The sequence below is a fragment of the Anser brachyrhynchus genome, assembly GCF_964034855.1.
Source record: "Anser brachyrhynchus genome assembly, chromosome: 12".
Lineage (NCBI taxonomy): Eukaryota > Metazoa > Chordata > Aves > Anseriformes > Anatidae > Anser > Anser brachyrhynchus.
The window spans coordinates 326,471-343,682 of NC_137707.1; the positions used below are offsets into that span (position 1 = coordinate 326,471).

The following is a 17,212-nucleotide window of genomic DNA, read 5'->3' on the forward strand; positions in this document are numbered from 1 at the left end:
GGGCTGCCGGCGCGGGGCCGGCCGGCGGAACGCGGCGCTGCCGGAACCTCTGCGCCAGGGGGGCGGGTCCCGGCGGGCGCGCGTCGGCGTGACGCTGAAGTCGGCGTGACGCTGAAGTCGGCGTCCCGCGAACGTGTCCCTCCGCCGAGAGATTTAGTCCCTCGGCGCGGCGATTTCCTCCTGTGCCGCCGCAGCTTCTCGCCCGGGGCTCCGCCGCAGCAGTGCGGCGGGCGGCTCGCGCAGCCTCGCCGTAGCCGCCGCGCCCGCTCTGTCGTGCCCGGGGTACGAGGCCGGCTGCGGGGCGTGCCGGACCCGCGGATCGCTCCGCGTGGTGAGGTGGTGCGGCCGGCCGCCATTTTGGGTGCGTGCGGGCTGCGCGGCGGCACGGCGGTGAGCGGCGGCGGCGGCGGGCGGGGGGCTGGGGGCGCGCTCGGCGGCCGGGGCCTCGTCCCAAACGCCCGCGGGCCGGGCCGGTGGCGGGCCCGGGGCCTGCCCTGCTGTGAGGCGTTCCCGCGGCGCGGCCTGGCCGCGGGCGGCGGGGCGGAGAGGGGTCTCTTCTCGTCGCTGCCGCCACGAGCGGGGCCGGTGCCGCTATCCGGGGTAGCCTGCGCCGCCCTCAGTTGGCCCTGGCCATCGGGCAGCCGCGCCGGGCCTCGCTGGGTGAGCAGCGCACCGAGAAACCGCCTCAGCGGCGCCCCGAGCGCTGCCCGAGTCAAGGTTGGTCTCGGCGGAGGCAGGGCTGCCCGTCTGCAGGACGGGGTCACGGAGCCTGCTCAGGCAGGCCGTCGTTAGCGGGAAGGGTTTTCTAACGGGCGCGTGCTGCCGCGGAGACGGCGCGGCTTGTGCCGAGGCTGCTCCTTGCAACTACGAAGTTACTGCGGTGCTGTAGGAGTGCGTTCAGGTTACGGAAGGGCAAAACTTTTCATGGCATCAGACAAACCTATACGTTCTTCTGTATCGGTGTTTTTTGAGCTTTGTTGGTTCTGTGTATCGTTGATAATTGTACTGATGCGTGAAGAGATCAGTTACATAAACTCGGTGGACGCTGGGTAGTAGTAAATTGTATATAAACCACTTGTCATGTACAAAATGTTATCGCTATCCAAAAGTCTGCTCTGTAGTGCCCCTCAGGTGCAAAGCAAGGTCTTTCAATGTGATAGCCCTTAAGGAAGATTTTTTTGACAAATATTTCTTGTCATAACAAACTGCTGTAGTAAAGTGTTTTCTGAGTTAGTTTTCTGTACAACTGATTAGTTCAGCTGGCTCACGAGAGACTGGAGAAATGCCGGAGCAAGTGTTGGGAAAGCAGGAGGAACGTGGAGAGAATATGGAGATTCCTCCTTCTGAGGGCAGGACTGTCAGCTTGGTTCCCAGCCTTAGTTTGTACAGTTCTCAGGTTAATTGCATGCTAGTTTACAGCTTGCGCGTTCATATGACAGAGATTGGCGGTTGCAATTGACTTGTGTGCTTCTTTTAAAAATGCTGTTTCCTTATTGGAGGGAGGGATAAGATCTGACTCTGTGATAGCTGTGCTGGCATCTCCAGGCATCGGTTTACTTGTCTCGCTTTTCAAAGTAAGTGAGTGAAAGCATGTCTTCTACTATTTACGCTGTTTATTACTTACTGCTACTGACAATGTGATATATGTATATTTTTTAATTTGCGTTTCAAAGAAATCTGGGGCTGGGAACCTCAAAATCCTGTGTAGCCCGCCTTACTGAGTTGAACTCGCATTTTCCTTCCCAGACTATTGCTGTTGGTTGGTTGTCTAACATAGAATCACAGTTCTTAAAATTTTACTGTACGCTGGTATTCACATCGGTGGCTAGCGTTAGCTATCCAAATTAAATATACTTAGGCCTTCAAATTAATGTTTTAGGGGATGTTTTCTAACTCTGTACATGTTTATGGAGTAGACGCTTCTTTTTTTATCATCTCATATCTCTTTCTGGGGTTGAGATGCAGTCTGTCAGAATGGGAATATTCAGGAAGTTTCTGTTTGCTGTTGGCCTTGGTTTGGTAAAGTGTTGTAAGGTGGGAAAGGGAACGGTGGTGCTGTAGGTCCAGTCATCTGTAAACAAGCAGATTCAGGAGTAGCAGGTAGCTAGCTGTTCATTCGGAGACTTAGAATAGAATAGTTAAGTGCAATGATGATGGAGTCCAACTCCCTGACCACTTCAGGGCTAACCAAAAGTTAAAGCATATTATTGACAGCATTGTCCAAATGCCTCTCGAACACTGACAAGCACGGAGCATCAATTGCCTTTCTAGGAACCAGCTTTTGCCTTCACTGAATTTAATATTTTTCTGCGTAAAGCAGTAACCAGTGTTCTTCTGGTGTGACCATCGGTTACTGGTGGCGATGACCTTCTCGTCCTCTCCCGCAGAATCTGTTCATCATGTTGGGCTCTGGATTCAAAGCTGAACGCCTGCGAGTTAACCTACGCCTTGTCATCAATCGCCTCAAACTGCTGGAGAAAAAGAAGAGTGAGTATTTGAGGGGGTAGGTGTGACCCAGGATGCTTTTGGGGCTCAGGAGACTTGAGAAGATGATTCTTCTGGCGTTGGGGGAGTTTCACGGACCAAGGATGGAGCAGTCTTTTGCTCTTCCTTGCTGGACCCAGGCCTTGCGTTCTGCCCTGGTGCATGGGTCCCCGGAGGAGCAGGTTGGCCGAGGTGCGGCCTCCATCCAGCTTCCTGGCAGGTGTCAGAGTGCAGCTGACAAGGTGTGCGGGGTCACAGCTGTGGGCTGTGTGTGAGGGACAGTCCAGTTTGCTCAGAGGATCATCTCCTGGGCCTTCTGTTCCTGTAGTGCAGTGAGGAATTTCCTGCGCATGGCTCTCCCCACCTGGGCTGTTCTGCCCAGATCAGACATAGATAAGAGATTTACCCCACGGTCTCGATCGACTCTGCAAGGGAATTGAAGGTGTAGAAGTGTTCCTAACAGCCAAAAGCCCGCTGCCCTTTCTCCTGTGAGTTGGTATGCTAGGACTGAGGCACAAAGGCTCCATTAAGCCGTGGCTGAGTGTCTTGCACTACAAAGGCTCAATGGAGAGAGAGAGGGAGAGAGAGAGAGAAGCTGGCGATGGGTGTGTGTGGTGGGGGCTGCAGCTGGATATGGAGGCAGCAACCCCTGCCAGCACAGTGACTGGCTTTGGGATATGTGCTGTAGCTGAGCTGGCCCAGAAGGCAAGGAAGGAGATTGCAGATTATCTGGCAGCTGGAAAAGATGAGCGTGCCAGGATTCGTGTGGAGCATATCATCCGTGAAGATTACCTCGTGGAGGCCATGGAGATCCTGGAGCTGTACTGCGATCTGCTGCTAGCCCGCTTTGGCTTGATTCAGTCCATGAAGTAAGCTCTGGACTAGAGGGTATGCTGTGGGAGAGGGTCCAGGCCCCTTGGGCTCAGGGAGGGGTACTGCTTGGGGCAGGCCTGGGATACAGAAGGGCACCTGTGTTTGTCCCAGTGTTCCAGGGCCTCCAGAGACCTTTTCTTCCCTCGACGGGGAAGTCTCTGGAGGCTAGCACGGAGGTTGGGGACTTTAAGGCTGAGCAGGTTGAGGGCTGGAAAGACTAGGTGTGTGGTGTGGAGATAGGATTTTTTTTCTGTTGTCCTTAGGGAGCTGGACTCTGGCCTGGCAGAAGCGGTCTCTACACTGATTTGGGCTGCACCACGACTCCAGTCAGAAGTGGCTGAGTTAAAGATTGTGAGTAGGGTTGTTTGAGAGGTGTTAGCGGGGTGGGGGTAACACCGTGAGAAACTGGTGGAAGCTTTTGCCCGGGACTCTGTCATTAAGGCAAAGGACATATTTTTACCAGCTCTGCAGGTGGAGACCCTGGCCCAGGTTTCATTTCTACAAGGAACTGTGGAGCCTCAGGGACAGTGGAGGCTGATGAGCTGGGCTCGCTTGGTGCCAGAAGTGAGAGCAAATAGAGGCAGGGAGGGCTGTGGGGGCTGCAGGAGACGTGGAAAGTGTGGCTGGGGGAAAGCAAGGCTGTGCATGTTCCCAGAGTTTCTCTCCTGCTGCAGGTTGCTGACCAGCTGTGTGCCAAATACAGCAAGGAGTATGGGAAGCTGTGCCGGACAAACCAGATCGGAACAGTTAATGACAGGGTAATGAACTGGTAGAACAGCAGCAGCCAGCTCAGCTGGCAGAACAGATACATCTGCTGTGGCTTTCTGCCACTTATTCCTGTGGCCAGTGGCTGATGACTGTGGCTCACTGCAGGGTGGGGCGGGACAGCTGCACTGCTGGGGCTTGCCTGCCTTGAAGCACAGGAGCATGGTGCTGAGGTACCTGGCAGGTGGGGTCTGGCTGTGCTGCCTGTGGATGGAGAGGCTCCGAGCATGGGGAACCCTGCCCCGTGGCTGCCAGCAGCCTCCCCTGTGGCAGTGCTGTGCTGGGAGGAAAGGGCTCCTCAAGACTGCGCTGTGCTCCCCACGGCAGGTGGCCCTGGCTGGGACAGAGCCCAGCTGTGTTGTGCTGCCCCGTTCCTCGTGAGCATCTCTGCACCCTTGTGTTCCAGCTGATGCACAAGCTGAGTGTGGAGGCACCACCCAAGATTCTGGTGGAGAGATACCTCATTGAGATTGCCAAGAACTACAATGTGCCCTACGAGCCTGACTCGGTGGTGATGGTGAGTGAGGCACTGCACGTCTGTAGCTCCCTTCTGTGTTACTGTGACTGAATTTTCCCATTAGTACTTCAGGGGTTTTCAGAGCCCAAGTCTGAAGCATTGCACCAGACTTGCTGGTAACTGTGCTTTGATACCTTCTATACAGTCCTGTGGCATACTAGCATAGCAGGGTCCCTGCTGCTTCCCACAGTCCTGTGGCATATGGCTGTTGTCATGCTACAGTCTGGTCTCTCTCCTGACTTCGTTAATGCAGTTGCTGTCCATTCTGTCCGTCTTCTGGCTTTGTCCCATCTTGTCCAGGGACAAAACCTGCATCTAATGCTGTTCAGAGGGTTGTGATCAGAAAAGAGATTCTTCTTCCCTCCCCAGGCTGAAGCCCCTACAGGTGTGGAGGCAGATCTGATTGATGTGGGATTCACAGATGATGTGAAGAAGGGTGGCCATGGAGGGGGAGGAGGTGGTGGATTTACTGCCCCCCTGGTTGGTCTTGATGGATTAGTGCCAGTGCCGATGCCGATGCCTATGCCGTCACCAAATCCACCCTTCTCCTATCCACCTCCAAAGGGACCGGTAAGTGGCTTTGGTTTGAGCTTGCCTTTCTTCTGTGGAGGACTGATTGTGATGCTTAGCCCTGTACCTGCTGATTGGGAAGTATCTGTACCTGATAGCTTGATGGGTCAGAAGGCCATCTTGTAGCTGTGATACTGCGTGAGATGGAAATTGTTGGCAGCACAGCTTCTTGTTGCTTCTTGACGGCAGAGATTCCTACCACTGTTCTCCAGCCAGCCCTCTTTGCATTCAGGGTCCAGAGGAGTCCAGACCGAACTCCTGAGGCAGTCTTCTGACTGTCAGGCTTTTGTCCAGGGGTTGGAGCAGCACTTTGAACTTGGTAGGCTGGTAGTGTGCCAAGATTCAGTCAAGGAAATCAGGTGAGTTTTATGGGATGGGAACAGCAAAGGAAAATGCAGAAGTGCCTTGCCTTTAGACCCAAGAAGGAAGGGGACTAGGTCAGCAGCTCTCAGAGATGATTTGCTGTGGAAGTGGAAGACAGAAGCTGGAAAGAGCACCTTTCTTGGCTGTTAACAGGATATCTGGGAAGTGGCAAAACAGTGGATTGGCTTGGTATCTTAATAAAGACCCAGCAATGTGGTGTTTTTCATGGAAAATCTGGGCCAAGTACCGTTAGCTGGCTGAAGACCCAGGCAAAAATAATCTGAGGACTTGCTGTAAGTCTAGATCTTTAAGGCACTGTTGTTACTACAAGTAAGGGTAATATGTACAAAGCCTTGAGTGAGCCATAGAGAGTTCCTTCCTGTTCTGTGGTGCTGCGCTCAGGAGAAATGGCTCAAGAATGCTTAAGGCAGGGTGTTCCACTTTTTTTCGTGTGGTACTTCTAGTACTGCATGAGATGAAGTGTTTACTCGTGATGGTTCTTTAGAGTAACTTGTAGTGCTGTTTGGTGGCTGCAGGTGACTGTGTCTGATTAATACTTGAGAATCTTTTCCTAGTGAGTATAAATAATCTATATCAAGTTGGATACTTAACTTAAACTACTACTTTCTCTGACTCCCGTAGCAACTGAAGATGTATTGTGTCCAATGGTAGCTCTCAGGTGAGTTGGTTGGCACGTGACTGTTTAATTTCTCTCTGTACAGGAGAACTTCAATGGCCTGCCAGTGGGGACCTACCAGCCTTTTACTAACATTCATCCACCACCAATTCCGGCAAACCCACCAACATACGAATCTGTAAGTGCCTGAGCTGAATCACCCACCGCTGTGGGCAGCAGAGGGAAACTCGAGAGGAGGGCAGTGGTAGCCATTCATTAAGCACGTTGTCGTCAACCTTTGGAGCCTTTGGGGTGGTGCTCGGCATTGCTTTGGGTGTGGTGAATAGCTGTGTGTGTGTGACGAGAGAGTCTTGTGAAAAGTTCCTCATTCATCTGTGTATTTTAACTGCAAAAGAAAGCCAAGATTTATTTTTACTGCGTTGTTAAAATGATGATAAACAGTTGATGAGCAGAGTCCACAGATCCTATTTTTGTAATGTGGCAGGTTTATCGCTTTCAGTCTGTTTCATTATGGCTTTTGAACTAATACATAGTTAGTCTGGATGAAAATTTTGGCTGACCCAGCCGAAGAATGTTGAAGCACTCTTCCTTTCCCAGACTTTTCTAAGTCCTCGGGGAGGAGAAGGGGGAGTCTGGAGTTTGCTTTCCGTGCTTGTTTTTGTTGCAGTTCATGATCACATTGCTAATTTTTATTTTGGTGACATGTTTGTCTCTGCAGTGCCATGTATAGCAACGACTATAGCCCAACACTTGTGCGTACCTTTGAGTCCAGGAGATGCAGGCACAGCAGTTGTTAGCTAGGTGCAGATAGATGGCACTGACTGCAGCCCACCAGGAAGGAGGAGTTCTTCCAGCAAAACGGACGGTGGTGTGGGTCTTTGTCCTAGCTGGTCCAAAACTTGAGAAGAGATCATCTCATACCTTGCTGCTGATCACAAGGGCTTATCTATTGCTTGTGAAAGGAAGCAGTTGCTGTGCTTACGTGGATGAAGACAGCGGTCTTCTCCCACTTTTGTCCTTGATAAATATTTTTAGACCTGCTAGTAGATGTGCTGCTTATCTGGTACCAAAATATGGCCAGTGAAGCTGCTTTGATTGGCAAGGAGGGACAGGGAAATGGAAGCACTGCCTCCTTTTCTTGGGAAGAGATTCAGATTCTTCTGAGTGCACTGGAAGCTAGGGTTATCTGTCGTCTTGGAGAGGTGTGGCATATGCATTGCTGTGCATGAGTGTGGCTGCTTTTGCACATGAGTTGTGCCTATACAGCTGGGGGATTCTGTGCCTGCTAGGAAAGTGTGATAGTAACTGAGAGCCTGTTTCAGATTGATGAGCCTAATGCTGACAAGGATGATGCTTCTGCACCGGTGGCTGGTGAGTATGCCAAGAGGCATGGGGTGGTTTGGGGCTGCAGGTAGCCTGGGATCCTAGCATCCTTGGGAGTGAACTTTCATTATAGGGAACAATGTGTAGAACTGAATTCAAATCCTGCTTTCAAAATGTGTTGGGAGAAGCCTATGGCAGAAATGGAGAGTATTCTCAAACACATTGGAACTGGGAAACTCAACAACTAGAGTTTGACTTTGGAGTCAGTACTAGGTTTCCAGCTTAAGTTTGCAGAATAAAATGAGAAAGCAACAGATTTAAATGATGATATACTTTTATGTAACAAATATTTTTGCAGGAACAGAAAGAAGCAAGCACTGAGAGGTAGATAAGCTTGTATTAATGTCAGCGTTGAGGCCGCATGCAGTGCAGCAGGGCTAGCAGGAGGAGTTGATATCTCTCTGTCCCTCTACCTATGTGCTTCTGAGATGCTTCATGTGTTGTAATTGGATCATAATTTCTTCAGCTTTGTACAGCGTGCCTCTGCTCTGTATGTTTTGAAAGCACTTATAATCTGTAGCAGATAAGGGCAGAGTAGGTTTTAAAGTAAGTAGACCCCTGCCAGCTCCAGCAAGGATTTCTGACAATCTCATGGAGTCCTTTGGAAAGTGGTGGTGGTGTATGATGAAGGAGATGGGCCTACCCTTGCACTGGGATTGGTACGCTTCAGTTTGACATCTGGGTGATAGGAGCACGTGATACCTGTGTGTCCCTGTAGGGGGTGTTGGAAGGGAGAAAACTGGGACTTGAATCCCCATGGTGCAGCCCATCTTCTGCAATCTAGTACATCTGTAGGATGGGGTCACCAGTCTAGGTCTGTCACGGCTGCAGCTCCTTGCAGCCATATAAACCTTTTCCCCATTGAGCCTAAGTGCAGTTGGAGCTCTGTGACCACTGGTCATTGGTACTGCGGTTTTGATTGCAGGATCTGTGTGTGTGTGTTTGTGTCTCTTTTTGGCCTAATGAGTGTGATTACGAGTGAGGTGAAATGATACTTCTTTTATTCTAAATAGGGCCTGGACCCAAGTCAGAACCTTCTCCAAAACCAAGAGCTGGACCTCCTAATACCATTGATAACTTTGTATTGCCTGAATTACCTTCTGTGCCGGACACACTGCCAACAGCATCTGCTGGCACCAATTCTTCTGCCTCTGAAGACATTGACTTTGATGATCTTTCTCGGAGATTTGAGGAGCTAAAGAAGAAAACATAAGACTGAGTGGGCTATAACTCCAGTGAGAAGGGCAGGAGCTGTGATAGCTTCTCTCTAAAACACTCCCCCCTGAAATTGGTTTCCTATATTAACCTCAAATGAACACTCTTCTTTTTGAGCTCTCTTCCTGCTGTACTTAAACCAAATGCTGCAGCTTTCCCAATCGTTGCTCCAGGAGTTGAACTGTGGGGAGTCTTGTGAAACTGAAGCAGGGAACAGTTTGCACCAGTCTGCGTAGCTATAGAGGAAACCCTTGTTTGACATTCTGGCTGCCATTCGTGGCTGTCTGTAGCAGCTGTTCTGTCTTCTGCAGAGAAGGGTGATGAAAGTTGAAAGATAACTGGGCTTTCCTCTTGTGCATGTGGTCTCAAGGGGAGTGTCATCCACAAGGTGCCCTGCTCTGCTTTGTGGTGCGCGTGGTAAGGGTGATTTTTTTTTTGATTTTTTTTTTAAGTGCCTTTGGTAAGACTTTTAACTAATGGGGGCTGAGACAGGGAACACCATTGTGAGTAGACGGGGTAACGCCCTTAAGGCTGGGCAGCCCTCTGGCACGGGTGGCACCCCTCCGGCTCCAGCTGGATCTGCCTGCAGGGGCCGCGGGGACGGACGTGCTCCTGCAGGCCCGCTGGGGAGCCCTGCCGGCTGCACGGAGGTCTGTGCCCCGCTCGGGCGGGGCGGGCGGCACCGCGCAGCCCTCAGCTCCAGCCCGCCGGAGGGGGCGGGAGGGCCGCCGGGGCACCGCGGGCCGCTCTGGCTCTGCGCCGGGCGGGAGCGGCTCGGTGCCCCCCGGGAGGCTGCGGGGCGTGGAGCGGCCTGTGCGACGTGGCCGTGCGCAGCGCTCCCGCGCGGCTCCGCCTCCGGTGCGTGCCCGGCTGCGCCGCGGTTCCCAAGACGGACGGGCGGGGGGGGCTGCGGCGGGGGCGGAAGCACGGGGCCCGCCCTTCCCTAGTCACGGCCGTGCTCCCGCGCCCGGCGCCTCCCGCGTCTCTATTGGTTGGGGCGCCTCGGCCTCCGCCAATCGCTGGGCCGGGTCCCCGGAAGTGCTGCACCCGTTGGGCCGGGCAAGATGGCGGCGCCGCTGCGCGTGAGCGGCCGGGGCCGGGCGGGGGGCGGGCGCGGGGGGGGCCGGGGCCGGTGTCGGTGCTGGTCCCGGTCCCGGTACTGACGGCCTCACACAGCGGCGCCTGCGGGCGCTGGCGGCGGCGCTGGGCGGCTGCGGGCTGCTGCTGGGCTCGGCGCTGGCGGCGGGTGACGAGCGGCTGCAGGCGGCGGTGCTGCCCGCGGTGCTGCCCGCGCTCCGCGCCGTCCCTCCGGAGGCCGCGCACGGCCTGGCCCTGCGCGCCGCCGCCTTCGGGCTGCTGCCGGCCGCCCGCCCCGACGGCCCCGCGCTGGTACGGCTCTGCGGCGGGGGGGGGAGGCGCCCGGGGGGGCGGCGGGGCGGGGGGGGAGGCGCCCGGTGAGGAACGCGGTGGGGGCGGGGCTCGCTGCGCGGGGCCTCACGCGGCGCTGCCCCGCAGGAGGTGCGCGTCCTCGGGCGGCGGTTCCGCAACCCGCTGGGCCTGGCGGCTGGCTTCGACAAGCACGGCGAGGCTGTGGACGGCCTGTACAAGGCGGGCTTCGGCTTCGTGGAGGTGGGGACCGTCACACCCGAGCCCCAGGAGGGGAACCCCAAGCCCAGGGTTTTCCGGCTGGTGGAGGATGAGGCGGTCATTAACAGGTGGGGACGCGCAAATTGTCTAACCGGGTGCTGGTGGAACGGGCTGGTGGCATGTGGAGAAGGAGTTTGGGCAGCCCCAGCTCCGTCTTCTGCTCTGTGGTTGCAGCTGCACTGGGTGCGCTGGGCGGAGCTGTGGAGCCTTCCTCACAACTCTCCCGTGTCCTGCTTGGTGCACCAGCCTGGTCCTGAACCTTATCTTTTCTGTTGCAGGTATGGATTCAACAGTCACGGCCATGCTGCAGTGGAACGCAGGCTGCGGGCCCGCCAGGAGGCACAGCGCAAGCTCACTCGTGGTGAGACAAGCTTGTAAACCTTTGCTCTGGGGGTTGGCAGGATGAATTTGGGGATCTTCTAGCTAGCTGCACGTCAGGGAAGGTGTATAATGCCAGTGCCTCAGAACAGTGTCCAGGAGCTGGCCAAGGCAGTGTGTACTTAGACAGCAAGAGCCCTCAAGGCTCTGACCAAGCACCTTTCTCCTGCCAGTTCCTTTGCGGTAGAGGCTCTACTTGCTGCTTTGGGAAGAATGTATCAGCTGAGACTAGCCAAAGCCAATAGGACCCCATCTGGGTAGTTTCCATAGGCAGCCTGTACTGGGTGGCCCAGCAGGAGGCTGCAGTGCTGGGAGGTGCTGACCATGCCAGCCACAGTGGTGCTCCTGGGGCTGCAGGACAGCCTAATGTCCCAGCCCCATCAAACTCTTGGATTGTTTATCCCCGTATTGATTTTAGCTAGTGTGAGACCTCCCTTGTCAGGTGCTCTGGCCCCTCAGATGATGGTTGGTCCTGCTGCACTGGCTCAGACACGTCTGTGTTCTAGCGGGGATGCCTCTTGGAGTCAACCTGGGCAAGAACAAGAGCTCTACAGATGCTGCAGCTGACTACGTGGCTGGGGTCCGAGTGCTGGGCCCCTTGGCCGACTACCTGGTTGTGAATGTGTCCAGCCCAAACACCCCAGGGCTGCGGGACTTGCAGGGCAAGGCTGAGCTGCGGGACCTGCTGACCAAGGTGGGTGACCCCGTGTGGGGAGGAGCGTGGGGCAGTGGGCAGAGCCACTAAGATGTCCCCTGCTCAGCTGTTGATCCCATGGGCTGGTGCTGGGTGTACCAGGGCACTGTACTCCAGCAAGGGGCAGGTGAACAGCGAGGCACTGCCCTCTGCTCTGCTCTGCTCTGCTCCCGCAAGGAGCATCCCGTGACATCAGGAGTTACCACAGTCCTGCCTGTGCCCCACAACTTGTGCGTGTTGTGTGCCCAGGCCCTGTGTCGCTGGGTGCCTGTCCCATCGGTGGTGCTGTGTGGAGACAACAGGGTCTGTCCCTGTGCTGCCTGGGGCTGTGGGTGCACACGGTCCCCCTGGCCTGGAGCAGGAGGTGTGTGTCCCCGACACGCTGCCGTGTGTCCCTGTGTGTACCCCGCAGGTGCTGGCAGAGAGGGACACGCTGCCATGCCAGCACAAGCCAGCCGTGCTGGTGAAGATTGCCCCAGACCTTACTCTGCAGGACAAGCAGGACATAGCTAGTGTCGTGTGCGAGGTGAGGGGACGGGGGGCAGCACAATGGCAGCGGGAAGGGGAGGCTGCTGAGGAGCTGGGCTTGTGCACCCCCTGCCTTGCCTCAGTGTGGGGCAGGGTGCTGGTGATCCTGACGAGTGACCTCTGAAGGGACAGGCAGCCGTGCAGCTCTGGCTGGCTGTAGTCAGTGTTCTGAGTAGCTGCGTGCATCCCACCAGACCTTGGGGATTGTGCAGTGAGTGGTGGCTGCTTTGTCTCTGGGCACGGTGCTGGGGGGAGTCCCGGCTCGCCTGGCGGCTTGTGGATGAGGCTCAGGGGCTGCACGCAGCAGCTGGGTCCTCACGCTGCTGCATCCCTCAGCTAGGTGTGGACGGACTGATTGTCAGCAATACTACCGTCAGTCGGCCCCGCGACCTCCAGAGCGTGCAGCGCCTGGAGCCTGGGGGCCTCAGTGGGAAGCCCCTGCGGGAGCTCTCCACGCAGACAGTGAGGGAGATGTATGCCCTCACCCAAGGTAGGGGCAGGGCAGGACACGGGGCGTGTGCTGGCCTCACCCCGCTGACCTGACCCCATGCCTGCCCGCAGGCCGGGTGCCCATCATCGGCGTGGGTGGGGTGAGCAGCGGCCGCGATGCCCTGGAGAAGATCCGTGCCGGAGCCTCGCTTGTGCAGATGTACACGGCGCTCGTGTACCATGGGCCGCTGGTGGTGGGGGCAGTGAAGCGTGAGCTGGAGGAGCTGCTGAGGTGAGTGAGGGGCCAGCCAGCTCCCTGTGGCCTGGGGAGGCTCTGGGCAGCTGTGTGCTAGTGCCCGAGCGCTGGTACTGTGGGGCTGAGCAGCGGTGCCAGCCAGGCCATCACGCGCTGTTTCTGATTAGGGAGCAGGGGTTCAAGAGTGTCATGGAGGCAGTTGGAGCGGATCACCGGCGCTGACGCATCGCAGGACCGAGCTCTAGCCAGGAGGAAACGTGGCAAAGCCGGGACGGCCGCGGTGCTTCTAGCGTGGGCAGGCTGGGAACAAGACAAGGTCCTGCTCCGGGCCCTTGGGAAGGGCCAGCGAGAAGTGGAGCTGGGGCTGCACTGGTGGGAAGCAGGGGAAGGGACCTCCACGCTGTTGCAGCTGCTCAGGGCTGTATTTGGGCTTTCCTGTGGGCTGCTTCCCCAGCTGTGGGGTGGTGGGTGTCCCTTTTGCCAGGGACCCTGCAGCCAGCTTGTGCTGCTGGCTCTGGCTGGCTCTGGGTCCTCCTGCAGTGCAGTCTCCAGAGCAGGGTCCATCCTCCCTGCCCTCCTCCGCACACTGTGCTGTAACAAACCCGTGGTCCCCAGGTCTTGCCTGAGTGTCAATAAACGTTTGGCTCACCTGGTCCTGTGTCCTGCTCTGGGGATACCCTTTGGGCTGGTCAGACTCCAGGGGATGGCTCTCCTCAGCTGAGAGGGATCCCTGCTCTCTGTGTTCTGCTCGGTGCCTCTCTTGCTGGTCGTGGAAGCCATCCCACACAGACCTGTGCCTTGTCTGTGCCTCAGGAGGTGTCAGGAGCTGTTTCTTCCTGTTGCTGGTGCTTGGAGACAGCCACAGTTGCGCCCTGTCACTTGTTACGGAAAAGCCCTGCTTATTCACACTTCTGGAAGCTGTGGGTTGTTTCCTCTGGGGCTTCCTGGCAGCAGCTGCTGCTCGACCCCGGGCTGCCAGCAGCCATCTCTCCCCTTCCTGAGCAAGGCCCGAGCCCTGGACGCAGCCTTGGCTGTGCAGCAGCACCCTGGCGCCCTGTACCTGGGATTGCGCCACGCACCGAACTCCACCGGAGTTGTTTACACGTCCCAGGGATCCAGCCTTTCGCAAGAGCGGGTGTGCCGACCGATGGCTGCCTGTAACCCCTTGCTCTCTTTAGGGCTGCGCACACCCTACGCCAGCCTCTGCTTTGTAGATCCCCGTGTTCTGACACGGTGCTACCTGCTGCCCGCGTCCAGCCAGCGTCTCCTGCTGGTGCCTCGTGCCTGGACCTCTGTCTGTGTGCCCTGGGGTGGCCTCTGGGCACCTGGAGGTCTGCGTGTGGGGCTTGGCCTTCCCGAGGGTGCCAGGGCTCTGCTCGCAGCTCCTGCCGCCTGCCCCGCTGCCGCAGGCCCAGGAACATAGGCTGGGCTCCTTCCCGGGCCTCCTGCTACGCCGTGAGCCCTGTGCCCTCTGCCAGCCCTGTGCGGCCCTTTGCCACCGCGGCTTGTCGGGCCCTGCCCACCTGTGTGCCAGGAACCAGAGGGCTCCGCTGCGCTCGTCCTGTGCTGCCGGCTCGGCTGCGTCCAGCTGGGTGGCCGCCAGCCATTGCTGCTCCGAGTCCCTGTAAGGCTGGGCTGGGTCCCAGCCTGTGCTGACAAACAGCCCGGGGCCAGAGCAGGCTGCCTGGGAAGGGGTGGGTAGGTGTGGGAAGAGGGGCTTGGCCACGGCCCTGCTGTGTCCCTCGGCTGGCTGGGCTGGCAGCGTGTGCCTGGATGGGGGCAGAGCTGGGCGTGGGGCGGCTGGGGCTTGGCTCCCACATCCTGGCTCAGGCTTCGCCTTCGGTGCTGGTGTGGGTGCTCCCCCAGGGCTGCTCCGGGCAGAGGTGTGGGGGCGGTTTTGCAGGGCTCTGCCTTGTTTCTGTGAGCCTCAGCCAGAGTCTCAATGCCAGGGCCCCACTTCTGCAGCCAGACCCCCATACGCTTGTAGCTGCAAAATCCAGGAAACTCTTGGCCTGCTGGTTTCCTGCGGGAGCTTGGCAGTCTTCCCGGGAGCCTCCGCCAGGCCGGCCGTGAGCCAGGTGGGGCTTCTTGTGCTGCTCCTGCTGGGAAACATGCTGGCAGCATACAAAAAGGTCAGGAGGTCTGGAGCGTGCGGGGCTGCACCGGGGCGAGGGAGTTAGCAATAAAAGGGATGAGGAAGGAGCCCCAAATAGCATCGTCCTGCGGGAGGCTGCTGTGAGGAGAGCAGGCTGCGACCATGGGGTGAGCGACACTGCTCTGACCCTGCCTGCACTGGGTGCTGTGCCCGTTCCTCTCGCCTGGCCAAGGACCTGGCCCTGCTGCGTGCTGTGGCGGGACCGGTGTCGGGCCTGGCGGCCCTCTGGGTCCCGCTGCTCCTGCACTGCGCAGCAGCTGGGGCCGGGGGTTGCCCAGGCAGCTCCTCCAGGTTGTGCTGGGTGGGGCAGCCCCGGGGGCGAGGGTCAGTCCTCTGCCTGCTGGAGCCTGCAGACCACAAGCAGGGGGTGGGACCCCTGTGCTAAGTGTCCCCCCTCTCCTCCCTGCAGAACTGCAGTGCTGCTGTTTGCTGGCCTGGCCTGGACTCTGCTGGAGATCACCGCTGCCACCACTGGTACCTTCCAGGGCAAGGGTGGGAGCACTGGGGCTCGGACGAGGCCAGGAGCAGCTTGGCAGGGAGCAGGCGTGTGGTGGGGGAGGCGGGACTGAGGAGGGACCAGCCAGGGGTGGAGGGGATGTCCTGGGCTGAGCATCCTCTACTTGCAGAGTGGAGCTGTGCAAAGCCCGCCGAGATTGAGCACGGCCACGTAGAGCACCTGATCAAGTACCGCTGTGATCCGTACTACCGGCTGCGTGGCTCTGGTGACGGTAAGCCTTGCGACACGGGCACAGCACCCCGGGAAGGTGTTTGTCCCTGGCTCCAGGGGCAGGGCTGTCCTGGCACAGGGCTGCCCCCAGTGCTAGATGATGGAGGCCCTTCCCCTGTTCCCCGGGGGGGGATGAGCTTCCCCAAACTTCCCCTGCTTCCCCAAACTGAGGTGAGGTACAGGTATCTCCTGCCTCCCTGGGGATACCCAGGGGTGCATGGGCACTGTCTCGTCCTCACCCCCCGTCGGCAGGGGTGCTGACTCCCATCTCCTTCCAACGGCACGTACAAATGTGACGAAAATCTGGCGTGGGTGAGCCCCGAAGCTGGCAAGGAGGTGCCCGTTTGTGAGCCAGGTGAGAGCAGAGCGGTGCAGCAGGGGCTGCGGGGGTTTGGTGGGCTGGGGACTGTGCGTGGTCTGCCTGGGCAGCCAAAGGGCCCGTGGGGCTGTGTGCAGCCCCCATCTTCAGTGCTGCTCCCTGGGGTGCTGTGGGCCTGGAGGAGTCTGGTGGTGATGACAGGGCAGGCTGCGAGATGCTCCTCTTCCAGAGCTACGCCTCCTCCCGTGGCTCACAGGGCCCTGCTCTTCCCTCTGCAGTGTGCGGCAAACCCGAGAACCCCCCCGCCCCCATGCAGCGCATCATCGGGGGCCTGCTGGCCGGGAAGGGCAGCTTCCCGTGGCAGGCCCGGATGGTGAGCCGCCACAACCTCACCATGGGGGCTACGCTCACCAGCGACCAGTGGCTGCTGACTACAGGCAGGAACGTCTACCTGAACCACAGTGAGGAGGCCACGCCGGAGGAGATCGCCCCCACGCTGCGGCTCTTCCTGGGCGGCCGGGGGCAGCCCACCCTGGGCGTCGAGCGCGTGGTGCTGCACCCCGGCTACCCGGTGGCCGTGGACCTGGCCCTGCTGAAGCTCAGGCAGAAGGTGCCCGTCGGGGCGGAGGTGATGCCCATCTGCCTGCCCCAGCGGGACTACGTGCAGCTGGGGCGCGTGGGTTACGTCTCGGGCTGGGGGCGCGGCGCCACCTTCGCCTTCCCTGAGGGGCTGAAGTATGTGATGCTGCCCGTGGCCGAGGCCGACAAGTGCCGGCAGTACTAAGCGGCGCAGGGGCCGCATGGCGTCCGGCCCGTCCTCGGCAACGCCACCTTCTGCGCGGGCATGAGCGAGCTGCGCGAGGACAACTGCTATGGGGATGCCGGTGGCGCCTTTGCCGTGCGGGACCCCGAGGACGGCGCCTGGTACGCGGCCGGCGTCCTCAGCCACGACAGGACCTGCGCGGCCTCCAAGTACGGCGTCTACGTGGACGTGCGGCGCGTGCTGGACTGGATCCGGGAGACGGTGGCGGCCGCCTGAGATTAGGGGCCGCGAAATAAAACTGGGGGGCCGCCCGGCCCGGCCCTCACCCTGACCCTGCCCCTGCTCCTGCCTCCCTGCGAGCCCGGGGCCTCGTTGGGGGGGGGGGCCTCGTTGGGGGGGGGGGGCCTCGTTGGGGGGGGGGCCTCGTTGGGGGGGGGGGCTCGTTGGGGGGGGGGCTCGTTGGGGGGGGCGCAGTTTCCGGGGGGACGCGGTTTCCGGGGGGGCTCTTT

General features: G+C 58.5%; 3 protein-coding genes across 10 annotated transcripts; all 3 read left to right on the forward strand.

Moving 5' to 3' along the window:
• The first annotated feature begins 82 nt into the window (after nucleotides 1–82).
• IST1 (IST1 factor associated with ESCRT-III) lies at nucleotides 83–9,164 on the forward strand. 6 transcript variants are annotated; one of them, XM_080552413.1, is made up of 11 exons: nucleotides 340–390; nucleotides 1,500–1,574; nucleotides 2,388–2,487; nucleotides 3,173–3,353; nucleotides 3,621–3,708; nucleotides 4,032–4,115; nucleotides 4,529–4,639; nucleotides 5,009–5,209; nucleotides 6,295–6,387; nucleotides 7,532–7,580; nucleotides 8,606–9,164. In XM_080552413.1, exons 3-11 carry the CDS (start codon nucleotides 2,400–2,402, stop codon nucleotides 8,803–8,805), a joined length of 1,095 nt encoding a protein of 364 aa, XP_080408539.1. In that variant the 5' UTR covers nucleotides 340–390; nucleotides 1,500–1,574; nucleotides 2,388–2,399; the 3' UTR covers nucleotides 8,806–9,164. The 6 variants fall into 6 exon arrangements, with proteins under 6 accessions (XP_080408541.1, XP_080408540.1, XP_080408539.1 ...); XM_080552417.1 differs by lacking the exon at nucleotides 340–390 and adding an exon at nucleotides 434–717; XM_080552415.1 differs by lacking the exon at nucleotides 1,500–1,574 and having other exon boundaries at nucleotides 83–361.
• On the forward strand, nucleotides 9,084–13,392 carry DHODH (dihydroorotate dehydrogenase (quinone)). Of its 3 annotated transcripts, XM_080552410.1 has the most exons (9): nucleotides 9,279–9,889; nucleotides 9,984–10,196; nucleotides 10,323–10,522; nucleotides 10,733–10,815; nucleotides 11,339–11,526; nucleotides 11,939–12,052; nucleotides 12,391–12,544; nucleotides 12,616–12,775; nucleotides 12,907–13,392. In XM_080552410.1, the coding sequence occupies exons 1-9, from the start codon at nucleotides 9,872–9,874 to the stop codon at nucleotides 12,959–12,961; spliced, it is 1,185 nt and encodes a 394-aa protein (XP_080408536.1). In that variant the 5' UTR covers nucleotides 9,279–9,871; the 3' UTR covers nucleotides 12,962–13,392. The 3 variants fall into 3 exon arrangements, with proteins under 3 accessions (XP_080408537.1, XP_080408536.1, XP_080408538.1); XM_080552411.1 differs by lacking the exons at nucleotides 9,279–9,889; nucleotides 9,984–10,196 and adding an exon at nucleotides 9,084–9,224; XM_080552412.1 differs by lacking the exon at nucleotides 9,984–10,196 and having other exon boundaries at nucleotides 9,284–9,889.
• A 990-nt stretch (nucleotides 13,393–14,382) lies between these two features.
• LOC308176537 (haptoglobin-like) lies at nucleotides 14,383–17,039 on the forward strand. The gene is made up of 5 exons (XM_080552422.1): nucleotides 14,383–14,622; nucleotides 15,304–15,368; nucleotides 15,521–15,619; nucleotides 15,899–15,976; nucleotides 16,219–17,039. The coding sequence occupies exons 1-5, from the start codon at nucleotides 14,513–14,515 to the stop codon at nucleotides 16,722–16,724; spliced, it is 858 nt and encodes a 285-aa protein (XP_080408548.1). The 5' UTR covers nucleotides 14,383–14,512; the 3' UTR covers nucleotides 16,725–17,039.
• The last annotated feature ends 173 nt before the right edge of the window (nucleotides 17,040–17,212 follow it).